The sequence below is a fragment of the Orycteropus afer genome, unplaced genomic scaffold (genome assembly GCF_000298275.1).
Source record: "Orycteropus afer afer isolate SDZICR_OR568_19922 unplaced genomic scaffold, OryAfe1.0 scaffold00405, whole genome shotgun sequence".
In the NCBI taxonomy this organism is placed as follows: domain Eukaryota; kingdom Metazoa; phylum Chordata; class Mammalia; order Tubulidentata; family Orycteropodidae; genus Orycteropus; species Orycteropus afer.
In genome coordinates this window covers 1763050-1777674 of record NW_006921992.1, presented here as the reverse complement: position 1 = coordinate 1777674, position 14625 = coordinate 1763050, and the positions used below count along the sequence as shown (strand labels likewise).

The following is a 14625-nucleotide window of genomic DNA, read 5'->3' as shown; positions in this document are numbered from 1 at the left end:
TCCGAGGAGTGGCTGGTGGGTTTGAACCGCCAGCCTTCTGCTTAGCAGTCAAGTGCCTTAGGCACTATGCTACCAGAGCTCCTTAAATAATTATTTCACATGATGATGCGGTGCTGGCACGTCCAAAATTTATGGGTCAGGCTTGCTTCCCCAAATCCACAGGCTAGGCAATGGAAATTGTGAAGAATGAGAAAGTCCTGGCAAAGTGGTTACTTATAGTCCGGGGCCGAACACACCCAGGGAAACTCCCTTTTTACTCTTGAGACTCCAACTGATTGGTCAAGGCCCACCCACATTATGGAGAGTGAGCTGCTTTACTGATTTAATCACATGTAACTACGTCATACAGGTCCCTGGGTGATGCAAGCACTTAGGCACTTGGCTACTAACTGAAAGGCTGACAGTTTGAAGCCACCCAGAGGCTCCTCAGAAGAAAGGCCTGGCAATCTACTTCCAAAAAATCAGCCATTGGAAACCCTACAGAGCTCACTTCTACTCTGACACCCATGGAGTCAGTCACCATGAGATGCAATCAACTGGACAGCGACTGGTTTGACTGGATTTTTCAAACTACTTCCCATAAACAACTAGACTAGAATTTGGCCAAAAAACTGGCACTAGGGCCTACCCATCACATAAAGTGAGCCATCACAGGGGGCTTCCTGGAGGAGGGACATGTGTCCTAACTCCTCCCTGACAGGGTGAACTAAATGAGGGCAGAGTGTGCCTAAGTGAGCCAGCGTGCGTAAGGAACTGGACGAGTTCGGTGGAGCTGAAGGGGAGAGAACAATCCAGGCAGGCTTCCTGGAGGATGGGGTAGGGGAGTCAATGCCAGTTTCTCCTCTTCCTAAGGAAGATATTGACTAGTAACTAGGGAAAAATGGACCAAAATTTTCTAGTGGTTACCAGAGGTGGCACCAGTTGTTTTGGAGTCAACCCCAATTCACTGTGACCCCACATGTGTCATGTGCTCTGTAGGGTTTTCAGTGGCTGAGTTTTGGGGAATAGATTTCCAGGGCTTCCTTTCAAGGCAGTTCTGGGTGGATTCAAACCATCAGCCTTTTGGTTCACAGCCTAGCATGTTAACTGTTTGCAGCACCCAGGGGCCCAGGGGGTAGCCAGGGGAAAAGGGGAGTCATTGCTTAGGGGGCACTGAGCGTCTGTTTGTGGTGGTGGATAATTTGGAGACGGCAGTAGTGACGGCTGCAGAACATGCTGAACGTCATCGATGGGACTGGACTGTACACATAAAAAATCTGAATTGGCAAATGTTTTGTTATATGTATACATTTACCACAATGAAAGGAGTCCCTAGGTAGCGGAAACAGATAAGTACTGAACTGGTAGCTGATAGGTAGTTGTTGAGAGCCACCCAAAGCACCTCCAAGGAAAGGCCTGGTGATCTCCTTCCTAAAGGTCACCAAAAAAAGAAAACCAAATGCACTGCCGTCGAGTCAGACCCGACTCATAGCGACCCCTCCTTGGGTTTCTGAGGTGGTGTCTCTACAGAAGTAGATTGCCCATCCTTTCTTCTGGGGAGTGGCTGGTGGGTTTGAACCGCCAGCCTTCTGGGTAGGAGGCAAGTGCCCTAGGCAGTATGCCACCAGAGCTCCTCCTAAAGGTCACAGACAGTGAAAACCCTGTGGAACACAGTTCACCTCTGACACACACGGGCTCACCATGAGTCAGAGTTAACCAGAGAGCAACTAACAGTAAAATTAAAAAAGAGAGAGAGAGAAATAGGGAAGGAAATGAGATGGAAAAGAGGGAGCCGGGGAAGGTACGGAGCTGGGGAGGAGCAGGGAGACTGGGCCGGGTGTTGGGGTGAAGCTGAGGAGCAGAGTCACAGACACGTGGTGGCCCGGACTGAGAGGGACAGATGGGTTGCATGACCATGAGGATGGAGGAGGGAATGGGAGAAAGGAGGTTGCTCGTAGGTGGAAGGGTGAGCCCAGATCAAAGGCCACAGAGATGTCAGCACTCCACCAGGACCTAGGCAGGGGCAGGGGAGCTGGGGAAGTGAGAGGCAGAGAAGCCTAGAGGGAAGTGAGAACCAGGGAGGGCTGGCTCCTCCATACAGCCTCACAAAAAAAGCAAAACCATTTGGATTGAGTCAATTCTGACTCATAGCGACCCCATGTGACAGACTAGAACTGCTCCATAAGCTTTCCAAGGCTGTCATCTTTACGGAAGCAGACTGCCTCATCTCTTGCCCACACCAGGGCTCCTTTTCCCTCCCCTAACTTGCCCAAAACTCACCCACATTCAGCCCGGGGAGGCCTGGCCTCACTGTGCCTTCCGTGGCAGGGGTTACTGAGTGGAGAGGTGAGGTGACAGAGGGACCAAAGAGGAAGCAAAAGGACGACGGCTCGGACTGTCTCCCTGTCTGGTCTCTCCGCAAGGGCAGGTAGCCAGCACTCCACCTCACCTCCCTCTCCTGGTGCCTTGGTGGGCAGTCCCTGGGGTGCAATCAGTGAACGTGCTCAGCTGCTAACTGAAAGCTTGGTGTTCAAGTTCACCCAGAGGCACCTCAGAAGAAAGGTCTGGCAATATAGTTTAAAAAAAAAATTAAAAAACAGCCAGTACGAACCCTGTGGAGCACAGTTCTACTCTGACGTACACGGGGTCGCCATGAGTCAGAATCAACTCGACAAAGGAAATGACAGTTCCACATAAGGTCATGTCACAAGGACTGGGGTGAGGTCACGGTCATTCACAAGAACTGGGGTGAGGTTACGTTCGTTAAGGACTGGGGGTTAGGTCACATTCCCAAGGACTGGGGGTTAGGTCACATTCCCAAGGACTGGGGGTTAGCACTGAAACATATCTTTTGAGGGGACTCAGTCCAACCCTTGCTGCCTGGTGTCTCTGAGATGGGGACGGTGGGGAGGTGGGTGGTGGTGCAGATGAGCAGGGACAGAATGAGAAGCAGGTGAAGGAGGCATGTCAGGTGATGGCAAGGGCTCACCTCACCCCACGGCCCCCACTCACAGGGCAGCAAGGAGCGGTTCCACTGGCAGAGCCACAATGTGAAGCAGAGTGGCGTGGACGACATGGTGCTGCTCCCCCAGATCACTGAAGACGCCATCGTGGGCAACCTGCGCAAGCGCTTCATGGACGACTACATCTTTGCACCCTTGGCTGCGGGCAGGCAGGGGTGGAGGGACAGGCAGTTGGAGAAAAGAGGGATGGGAGGGTGACTGATCATGAATGGAGGGTTAGCATGTGGATGGATGGAGGAAAGACGTGTGGGTGGATGAGGGATGAAGGGATGATGGGGGATGACCTATTGACGGATGAAGGGATGATGTGTGGATGAGGGATGATATGGGCATGAATGGAGGGATGACATGTAAATGGAAGAGGGAAGGCAGGATGGATGGAGAGATGATGTGTGGAAGGATGAGGGATGATGTGGATGGAGGGAGGGATGATGTAGAAGGATGAGGGATGGCACGGAAGGATGAGGGATGATGTGGATGAATGAGGAATGATGTGGATGGATGAAGGGATGATGTAGAAGGATGAGGGATGGCGTGGAAGGATGAGGGATGATGTGGATGGATGGAGGGATGACATGTAAATGGATGAGGGAAGACAGGATGGATGGAGAGATGACGTGTGGAAGGATGAGGGGTGATGTGGACGCATGAAGGGATGACGTAGAAGGATGAGGGATGACGTAGAAGGATGAAGGGATGATGTGGAAGGATGAGGGATGATGTGGATGAATGAGGAATGACGTGGATGGATGAAGGGTTGATGTCGATGGATGGAGGGATGACATAGATGGATGGAGAGATGACGTCGATGGAGAAAGAAGGCTGGCAGAGAAGGAGGAAGGGGCACAGGATGCTTAAATCACAGACGGAGAGATTGAGGGATGATAGGGATGGACATTGGGAGTTGCAGACAGTAGGACAGGAGACCGTGGAGTGACAGCAGGGCTTTTGTTAGGGGTGGCTGTGACCCAGCTTATCTCTATTTCCCCTACTCAGCCCCAGCCCTGTTTTCTTCCTAAGAGACCAGGGCACATCTGAGTATGTTCATTTCTTCCCGTGAGCAGTGGAGCTCTGAGAGGCTCAGAGGGAGCAGGATGAGGGGTTTGGGGCTCCTGAAGGACAAATTCTGCCCAGACATCACCTGACCCTTAACTGCACCCCCAGACCTACATTGGCTCCGTACTCATCTCCGTGAATCCCTTCAAGCAGATGCCCTACTTCACTGACCGTGAAATTGACCTCTACCAGGGTGCGGTGAGTCCTGGGCCAGGTCGGGGGCACGGCACTGGAACCCCCAGCCCCCAGCCCTGGGCTGAGGACTGCCCTCTCCCGCCAGGCCCAGTACGAGAATCCGCCACACATCTACGCCCTCACAGACAACATGTATCGCAACATGCTCATCGACTGTGAGAACCAATGCGTCATCATCAGGTACCAGGGGCTCTCCTGCCCAGGCCCCACCCAAACATCATCACCTGCCCAGAACCCCACATGCTCTGCCGTGGTCTTCTCCATCCTCGGGAAGCTTTCACCCTGCTCCTTACCAGAACCTTCCCAGAATCCCCCTTTCCCATCTCATTTCTTTCCCTAGTTCCTGATTTGAACAGAGCCTTGCCATGCCTCTCTGCCTCATCCCTGTTTAACTCTCCTTGTCACCATCTGTAAAATGGAACTAGTAGTAATAGTAATAGGGTCAGAATGTGTCTAACTTCGTGGGGGGGGGGTTGTGAGAATCATCGTCAGCACAAAACTGATGTCCATGAGATGGACATCAGACACACCTCCATTCTCCACACTTTTTACCAATTCTGACACCGGGTGTCCCTCCCACAGCACTCTCTACTTCTCTTTGGGGTTTGGTAAACCCATTCCAATGGCTTACGCAGAACTCACAGACCACAGTGATAGTTAAGTGGTTTATTAAGTATAGGGTACAACCCAGGATCAGGATCAACAGGCGACAGCTCAGGAATCAGGATCAGGAAGCAAGCAGGCAGTCTCCCTTCTTCACTGTTCAGCAGCTGTCTCAGTTCCCATTTGTGTGCTGTCTGCCACTGCTCGCTCCATTGCTGGGCCCTTTCCGGGCCTCTCACTGCCTTAAGTGTTGCAGCCCTTGACCGATGTGACAACTCTTTTAGGAGATTCCTTGCTTTCTCTCTCTCTCTCTCTCTGCTTCTTTCTGCTTCTTCCTATTGCTTCTCTTGCTGCAACTCTCAATGCTGAACCTCTGTGGAGCTAGCTGCTTAAAACACAAACTTTGTCAATTTCAAGCCATGGCACTCCCACCACGGCTATGAACTGACCAATCCCCTCTCAGTACGCCACAGATACTTCATTTGCATGGCAGGCTGTCTGGGCTGCAGTTCACCTCATTTGCATAGTCTGTTGACCATTCCCTACAAGGTGCATACCAATCACATGTAGGTTGCTGACAAACAGTATCAAACCAAGTTTACAGCTTACCCAAGAACTGTCAATCAAACTGGCAAAAGTAACAGACCTTTTGGGGTAGAAAACTAGGGCAAAAGTAACTCCTCAGGGCTTAGCTGAAAATTTTCTTGAGCTATTTTTCCAAAGAACCAAGAAAAAGCTCACCACATAAAGGAACTCATATCACAACACCATCTGACCCATGATATTTCTTCTTATTTTCTCTGAGGGAAGTTCCTGGTTGGTGCAAACATTTAACTACTCAGCTGCTAACCAAAGCGTTGGCAGTTCAAGTCCACCCAGAAGCACCTTGGAAGAAAGGCCTGGTGACCTAGTTCCAAAATCTCAGCCACTGAAAACCCTGTGGAACCCAGTTCTACTCTGACACACGTGGGGTCACCATGAGTCAGAACTGACTCAATGACAACTGGTTTTCACTGTCTGTCCTCCTAATTGTCAGCTCCTTACAGGCAGGGGTTTTGATCTGTCTTATTCATGACTATATCTCCAGCTGAAAGGGTGCCTGGCACACAGGAGGCATTGAATGAATGAATGAATAACAAGACAGGAATGTGGCCCTGTCCCTCCCTCTTCCCACTCTCTGATCACTCCTTCTCCCACCCCACCCCCAGCGGAGAGAGTGGAGCTGGGAAGACGGTGGCGGCCAAATACATCATGGGCTACATCTCCAAAGTGTCCGGAGGGGGTGAGAAGGTCCAGGTGAAGCAGGAAGGATGGAAGGACGGGCTGGGTCTCCCCTCTCCAGGGTAGTTCACTTTCCAGCCACCTGCCCCAGTCTGACTTTTTCCCCCCTTCCTGTCCCTACCCACCAGCATGTCAAGGATATCATCCTGCAGTCCAACCCACTACTGGAGGCCTTCGGCAACTCCAAGACCGTACGCAACAACAACTCCAGTCGCTTTGTGAGTCTCTTGGAGCAGCCGCTCTCTCCACCCTGACCTTCACTCCCCTCCTGAACACATACACAAACGTGCCCCTACATTCCCAGGACAAGAGCACCACTGGAAATCTAGCAGGAAACACCTGCTCCTAGCTGGGAGACTCACTTCCTGCCTATGGTCCATGTGAAAAAGGGTCCCCTATTGGCAGAAACCACCACTCGTCTGTCAATTTGTGGTACTGTGGTAGCTTGCATTTTGCTGTGAGGCTGAAGGTTATGCCACCAGTATTTCAAATATCTGCAGGGTCACCCATGGTGGACAGGTTTCAGCACAAATTCCAGACTAAGAGACTTGGAAGAAGTGGCCATCCACTTCTCAAACAATTGGCCAGTGTTTTGTTTTGTTGTATGCAGGGTCGCCATGAGTCGGAGCCAACTCAATGGCACCCAACAACAATAGCAACAACGTTGGCAGAAAGGAGGCCTGATGTCACAGTGGTTAAGAACTTGGCTGCTAACCAAAAGGATGACAGTTCAAACCCCCCAGTGGCTCTGTGGCGGAAAGACGCTGCAATCTGCTTTAGTAAAAATTACAGCCTTGAAAACCCTATGGGGCAGTTCTACTCTGCCCTGCAGAATTGCCTGAGGCAGAATCCACTTGATGGTAATGAGTTTGGTTTGGGTTTATTGGCAAAAATGTGGAGGCCATGACACTTCTGCATAACACCCATAAACAATCCCCTTAAACACTCCCATGTCCCAGCTGTTCCTAGTTGCACATTTCAGACCCAATTTAAATCATCAGGACTTTCTTCAGGAGCTCTGGTAGCATAGGGCCTAAGGCACTTGACTGCTAACCAGAAGGCTGGCAGTTCAAACCCACCAGCCACTCCTCGGAAGGAAGGTTGGGCAATCTACTTCCCTAGTGATACTGCCTCAGAAACCCAACGAGGGGTGGCTATGAGTTGGGTCCAACTCGATGGCACATAACAACAACAACACAACAGGCCTTTCTTCCCAGTCCATCTTAGTCTGGCAGCTCTGCTGAAACTTCAATATCATAGCAACACAGAAGCCTCCACTGATAAACGGGTGGTCACTATGCATGGTGCACTGGCCGGGAATTGAACCCAGGTTTTCTGCGTGAAAGGCAACAATTCAACCACTGAACTACCACTGCCCTGTGTCCCAATCAATCAGCGATAGATGAAGATTTAGAAGCGAGTTGAGGTCATATGGGGGAGAGGAGAAGAGAGGCCAGCCTCGTAACACAGTGCCACTCCCCTCCCTGTCCCCTGGGACCCTCATGGGCTAACGTGGCTCTTTCGGGCTCAGGGCAAGTACTTTGAGATTCAGTTCAGCCGTGGCGGAGAGCCTGATGGGGGCAAGATCTCCAACTTCCTACTGGAGAAGTCCCGCGTGGTCTCGCAGAACGAAAATGAGAGGAACTTCCACATCTACTACCAGGTGCAGGGAAGGGGGTGTGAGGCTGGAGCCAAGGGTGCCCTAAACAGGGGCATGCAATGGGAGGGTTAGTGTCTGGGAGGTGCGTGACCATCACAATCTCCCAGCTGCTGGAAGGGGCCTCCCAGGAGCAGCGGCAGAACCTGGGGCTCATGACCCCTGACTACTATTACTACCTCAACCAATCGGACACCTACAAGGTGGATGGCACCGATGACAGGAGCGACTTCAGTGAGACGCTGGTGAGGACCATCTGCCCCAGCCCAATGAGTCCACAAGTCAGGAAACTGAGTCCTAGAGAAGGGCAGGGGCTGGTCACACAGCACGTGGGCGAAAGAGGCAAGGCGGGCCCAGGGAAGGTCGGCACTGGCGGCCCAGGTTCTGCCTTGTTTGCCCACAGAGCGCCATGCAGGTCATCGGGATTCCGCCCAACATCCAGCAGCTGGTCCTGCAGCTGGTGGCTGGGATCCTGCACCTGGGGAACATCAGCTTCTGCGAAGATGGGAACTACGCCCGCGTGGAGAGTGTGGACCGTGAGTGCAGGAGCTGGAGGGAGGGGGTGTGGAGGAGGGTAGGGGTGCTGTTGAGGACGGAGGTGAGCACGTGAAAACTGGGGAACATGTGGGAACATCGTGGGCGGTCTATGAGAAGTACAGGTTGTGGGGAGGGTCCAGAGTGGGGGGCTTGTGCATGGAGAGACTGGTGGCTGTGTGTGTCAAGATGAAGGCACATTTGTAAGGATGTGTGCATGTGTCTCTATGTGCAGTGTATGTGTGTGTGTTCAAGTCTGTGCATTTCTATGTATGTGTACATGTGTGAGCGTATGTGTATGAGTTTATGTGTACATAAGTCTGTGCATGTGTAAGTACATACGTGCATGTGTGTGTTGTGTGTGTGCACGAGTCTATGTGCATGTGTATGTATGTCTGTGAGTAGGTGTATTTTGTATGTATGTGTACATACATGTTTGTGTGGCTATACATGAGCCTACTGTGCATGTGTGACTCTGTGTGTGTGTGTGTGTGTGTGTGTGAGTGAGAACTGGTCCCTCCTAGCCCGGCATCTGGAGGGCCAGAATCCAAAAGGGCAACGTCTGAGTCCCTGGACAAGTTGGGGGAAGGGGAAGAGGGCAGCCCTTACACATAGCCCCAGTGCCTGACAGGCTGTACGCCCCTGCCGGCAGTCCTGGCTTTTCCCGCCTACCTGCTGGGCATCGACAGCGGGCGGCTGCAGGAAAAGCTGACCAGCCGCAAGATGGACAGCCGCTGGGGTGGGCGCAGCGAGTCTATCGACGTGACCCTCAACGTGGAGCAGGCCGCCTACACCCGCGACGCCCTGGCCAAGGGGCTATACGCGCGCCTCTTCGACTTCCTCGTGGAGGCGAGTGGGCGGGGTAGGGCGGGGCAGGGGGCGGCGGCGGGGCGGAGCTTCCAGACAGACATTTTCAGTTCCTCAAACCAAACTCACCTGCTGCATTGGGTAGATTCTGACTCATGGACACCTCCACTGGGTTTCCAAGGCTATAAATCTATACAAACAGGCTGCTTCATCTTTCCTCCGCCGAGCGGCTGGTGGGTTGAACTCCCAATTTTTTGGTTAGCGGCCAAATGCCTTAACCACTACACCGTCAGAGCTCCTGTCTTAGTTCCTAGTAGCTGCCTTAATAAAACACTTACAAATGTGGCTTTAAAGGACAGACTTCATTGTCTCACGGTCCTGGAGGCTACATGTCCGCATGAGAGCATCGGCTCTAGGGAAGGGTCCCTCCTTGTTGGCAGCCTTCCGTGTTCCCTGGCTCCTTGGCGTTCCTTGGCATCTTCATATATTTCTCTGCCTCTGCATGTGTCTCTGTGTCTATTCTATTCTTTTGATAAGACACCTCTCGGAGGGTTTAGGGTTAGCCCCCACCCTACTGCAGTATGACCTCATCAACCATAACAAAAGAAACCCTCTATTCCCAGACTTCGTCTCACCTACTTTGGTCATATAAGGAGGGACCATTCCCCTGGAGAAGGATATCATGCCTGGTAAAGTGGAGGGTCAACGAAAAAGGGGAAAGCCCTCAACGAGATGGATTGACACAGTGGCTGCAACGATGGGCTCGGTATAGGAAGGATTATAAGGCTGGCACAGGACTGGGCAGTGTTTCATTCTGCTGTGCATGAGGTCGCTATGAGTCGGAAACAACTTGACGGCACCTAACAACAACAACATTCCCAAACTGCGTCACGTTCACAGGTTAGGACTTCAACATAACTTTGGAGAGAACACAATTCAATCCATAACACTAACATTTATGGCATGTCCCAGGTGCGTGCAGGTCATGAGCTGGGACCGAAACACAGCTCCACAGGGAGGCAGGCCTGACGGTCATGATGTTGTTGTTCAATGCCATTGAGTCGGTTCTGACTCATAGTGACCCTGCGTACAACAGAAGGAAACACTACCCAGTCCTGCGCCATCCTCAGTCTCTGCTACGCTCAAGCCCATTATCACAGCCACTGGGTCAGTCCATCTCATTGAGGGTCTTCCCCTTTTTTGCTGACCCTCTACTTTACCAAGAATGATACTCTTCTCCAGGAACGGGGCCCTTCTCACAACATGGCTAAAGTATGTGAGATGACGTCTAGCCGTTCTCGCTTCTAAGGAGCATTCTGGCTGCACTTCCTCCGAGACAGATTTGTTCATCCTCTGGCAGTCCATGGCGTATTTAACTCTTTACCAGCACGATGATTCAAAGGTGTCAATTCTTCTTTGATCTTCCCTACTCGTTGACCAGCTTTCGCATGCACAGGAGGCAACTGAAAAGACCATGGCATGGGTCAGGCGCCCCTTAGTCCTCGAAGTGACATCTTTGATACTTGACTGTCATACTTTCGATAATTCCTGGCCATGGGGACTTTGAGCTGGGGTGGGTGGTGACCAGACAGAAGTGTTGAGGCTCCCCAGAAAGGGGGGCTGCTGGAGCAACTGGGGGCTGTGGGGATGGAGACAGTCAGGTGCATTTGAGAGCACTGAGGAGGGCTGTCAAGGGGCCAAAGTGATGGACTGGATGGGGGTGGATTGGAACAGAGATGTCAAGGTCAAGAGGAATATCATTAACTGTAGTAAATATTTATAGAGCACTTAGCGTGTGCCAGGCACTGTTCTAAGTATTTTGCTTGTCTCAATTCATTTAACCCTCCAAAAAACTATAAGGTAGTTGCCTGTTGTTGTTATGTGCTGTCAGGTCAGACCCGACTCATAGCGACCCCTCTTGGGTTTCCAAGGCAGTATCACTACAGAAGTAGATTGCCCCATCTTCCTTCCGAGGAGTGGCTGGTGGGTATGAACCGCCAGCCTTCTGGTTAGCAGTCAAGTGCCTTAGGCACTATGCTACCAGAGCTCCCAAGGTAGTTGCTAGCATTAACCCATTTTAAAGATGAGAAAACAGAAGCACAGACGGGTTAAGTGACTTGCTTGAGGTCACACAGCAAGCAGTGGCAGAGCCAGCTTCCAGATATTCTAACAGTTGAGTTTCTGGTGTGGATGACTGATGGTGGGGAGGTATGAGTTTCCTATGGCTGAAACAACCACAACTATGTTGTTTACAACAACAGAAATGTTCAGGAGACCTGAAGTCTGAATGCAGGGTGTCAGCACAGCAATGCCGTCTCCAAAGGCTCTGGGGGTCCCTCCTCATCTTTTCCAGCTTCTGGTGGCCCCAGGCAGTCCTGAACTTGCAGCTGCTACATCACTCCATCTCTGCCTCCATCTTCCAGTGTCCACCTTCCCTCTGTGTCTGTCTGTCTCTGTGCCTTCTCTTCTTATAAGGACACCGTTCATACGGGATTAGGACCCACCCGACTTCAGTATGACCTCCTGTTGATGTAACTGATATAACAACTTCAAAGACCCTGTTTCCGAACAAGATCACATTCACAGGGATAGTGTTAGAACTCCAATATATCTTTTGGGGGGATACAGTGCAGCCCATTACAGGGGGTGTATGCACAGAGCAAAACGTCCTGATGGCTGCTAACCAAAATTCTGGCAGTTTGAACCCACCCAGCAGTTCCACAGGCCTGGCGACCAGCTCCCAAAAAACCCACTGCCACCGAGTCAATTCCAACTCACAGCGCCCCTAGAGGACAGAGTAAAACTGCCCCCATAGGGTTTCCAACGCTGTAATCTTTACGGAAGCAGACTGCCTCATCTTTCTCCTGCAGAGTGGCTGGTGGGTTCGAACCAGCAACCTTTTGGTTAGCAGCCGAATGCTTTGATCACTGCGCTACCAAAGCTCCTCGCGTAAAGATTAGAGCCAACAAAACTCGATAGGGGCAGTTCTGTCCTGTTACACATGGTGGTCACTGAGTCGGAATTGACTTGATGGCACCCAAAACCAACATGCATATATGTACACATGCAGCATCAAAACAAAACAAAAGTACACACACACACACACACACACACACAAGCCCTGATGGCTCAGTAGTTACAGTGCTTGGCTGCTAACCAAAAGGTCAGGAGTTCGAACGCACCAGCTGCTCCACAGGAGAAAGATGAGGCAGTCTGCGTCTGTGAAGATTAGAGCTATTGAAAATCCTACGGGGCAGTTCTACCCTGTCACGTAGGGTCACCATGAATAGGAATGGACCCACACAACAGCAGGCACAGAGCTGAGAAAGGCAGGAGAGAAATTGGTGTGAACGGCCAGAGCCCGTGAGGGGGGCTGAGGGCCTACGGGGAGGGCGGCAGGCTAGGTACCGGGCTGACCGGGCGCCCACTGTCCCACCCGCGCCGCAGGCCATTAACCGCGCCATGCAGAAGCCGCAGGAGGAATACAGCATCGGCGTGCTGGACATCTACGGCTTCGAGATCTTCCAGGTACGGCCTCTGCCCCCGCCCACTCGCCGACCTCCCTGCGCGACCCCCACCCTCGGGTCACGGGGCCCCGGGCATCAGCCCACTGACCGAGGCACCTACGCCTTCCCTCGGCAGAAAAACGGCTTCGAGCAGTTTTGCATCAACTTCGTCAACGAGAAGCTGCAGCAGATTTTCATCGAGCTCACCCTGAAAGCAGAGCAGGTGGGCGGGGCTCCGCGGGCTGGGCGGGGCCACGACCGAGGCCGCGCGGCTTGATGGCGCCCAGCCGCCATTCCCGCCTCTTTCTGCCTGTGTGGGCTCTTTCGTAAGAGCGTATTCAAAAGAGGCTTTCTACCTCTAAAGCGCTGAAAAGCTCCGGAAAATACCCTCTTTGTTCATTCAGTCAACACTTAAGTGTTGAATCTTATTTAATGGAGGAGCCCTGGTGGTGCAACGGTTAAGCGCTCAGCTGCTAACCTAAAGGTCAGCGGTTGGAACCCATCAGCAGGTATGTGGCAGAACGATCTGGCGATCTGCTCACTAAGAACTGTTTCTAGGTGCTGTCAAGCCAGTTCCAATTCAGTGTTCTGGTGGCGTAGTGCCTAACGCACTTGACTGCTAACCAGAAGGCTGGTGGTTCAAACCCACCAGCCACTCCTCATAAGGAAGGTTGAGCAATCTCCTTTCGTAGAGCTACCGACTTGGAAACCCAAGGAGGGGTCAGTGTGAGTCGACTCCGACTCCACGGCAGTGAGTTTGGTTTTGGTTTGGTTTTATGCACAACAGAAAGCACCATGCTCACAGTCCTTGCTCTGCTTGAGCCCATCCTTCAGCCACTATGTCACTCCAGCTCGTTGACGTCTTCCTCTTTTTCACTGACCCCCTACTTTACCAAGCATGTTGTCCTTCTCCAGGGAATGGTCCCTCCCAATAACATGTCCAAAGCATGAGAGACAAAAGTCTTGCCATCTCCCTCCTAAGGAGCATCTGCCTATCATTCTTCTGAGACAGATTTGCTCATTCTTCTGGCAGGCTGGGTCTATTCAGTATTCTTCACCAACACCATAGTTCAAATGCAGCTGTTCTTCAGACTTCCTTATTCACTGTCCAGCTCTCCCATGCATATGAGGCAGTTGAAAATACTGCCTCATATGTGAGAGCTGGGTTGGGACAGGCTCACCTTAGTCCTCAAAGTGACATCTTTACTTTTTAACATTTTAAAGAGGTCTTTTGCACCAGATTTGCCCAGTGCCATAATACTGCTTTCTTGACTCCTGCTCCCATGGACATTGATTGTAGATCCAAGTAAAATGAAATCCTTGCTTGACAACTTCAGACTTTTCTCTGTTTATCATGATGTTGCTTATTGGCCTACTTGTGAAAATTATTGTTTTCTTTATGTTGAGGTGGAATCCATACTGAAAGCTGTAGTCTGATCCTCATCAGTAAATACTTCAAGTCAACCTCACTTTCAGCAAGCAAAGTTGTGTCATCTCCGTATAGCCCATTGTTAATGAGTCTTCCTCCAATCCTGATGCCACGTTCTTCTTCATATAGTCCAACTTCTCAGATTATTTGCTCAGCATACAGATTGAATAAGTATGGTGATAGGATACAACTCTGATGCACACCTTTCCTGACTTAAACCATGCAGTGTTCTCTTGTTCTGTTCGAATGACAGTCTCCTGGTCTTGAACCTCCTGATAGGTTCTGCATGAGCACAATTAAGTGTTCTGGAATTCCCATTCTTCTCAATGTTATTCATAATTTGCCATGATCCACCAGTCAAATGCCTTTGCATAGTCAATAAAACACAAGTAAACATCTTTCTGGTATTCTTTGCTTTCAGCCAAGACCCATCTGACATCAGCGATGATATTCCTCATTCCACGTCCTCTTCTGAATCCAGCTTGCATTTCTGGAAGTTCTCTGTCAATATACTGCTGCAACCATTTTTGAATTATCTTCAGCAAGATTTTACTT

The 14625-nt window shown here is 51.2% G+C and overlaps 1 protein-coding gene across 1 annotated transcript in view; it reads left to right on the top strand.

The window, feature by feature from the left end:
• Window positions 1-1756: 1756 nt before the first annotated feature.
• MYO1F (myosin IF) overlaps window positions 1757-14625 on the top strand; it is a 50950-nt gene continuing 38081 nt past the window's right edge. Inside the window, exons 1-12 of the mRNA XM_042782672.1 lie at window positions 1757-1780; window positions 2994-3131; window positions 4167-4256; window positions 4339-4433; window positions 6065-6152; window positions 6266-6355; window positions 7669-7800; window positions 7905-8039; window positions 8198-8330; window positions 8981-9177; window positions 12583-12663; window positions 12778-12864. Of these exons, the coding sequence (XP_042638606.1) occupies window positions 1757-1780; window positions 2994-3131; window positions 4167-4256; window positions 4339-4433; window positions 6065-6152; window positions 6266-6355; window positions 7669-7800; window positions 7905-8039; window positions 8198-8330; window positions 8981-9177; window positions 12583-12663; window positions 12778-12864 (1290 nt within the window). The remainder of the gene's footprint in view (window positions 1781-2993; window positions 3132-4166; window positions 4257-4338; window positions 4434-6064; window positions 6153-6265; window positions 6356-7668; window positions 7801-7904; window positions 8040-8197; window positions 8331-8980; window positions 9178-12582; window positions 12664-12777; window positions 12865-14625) is intronic.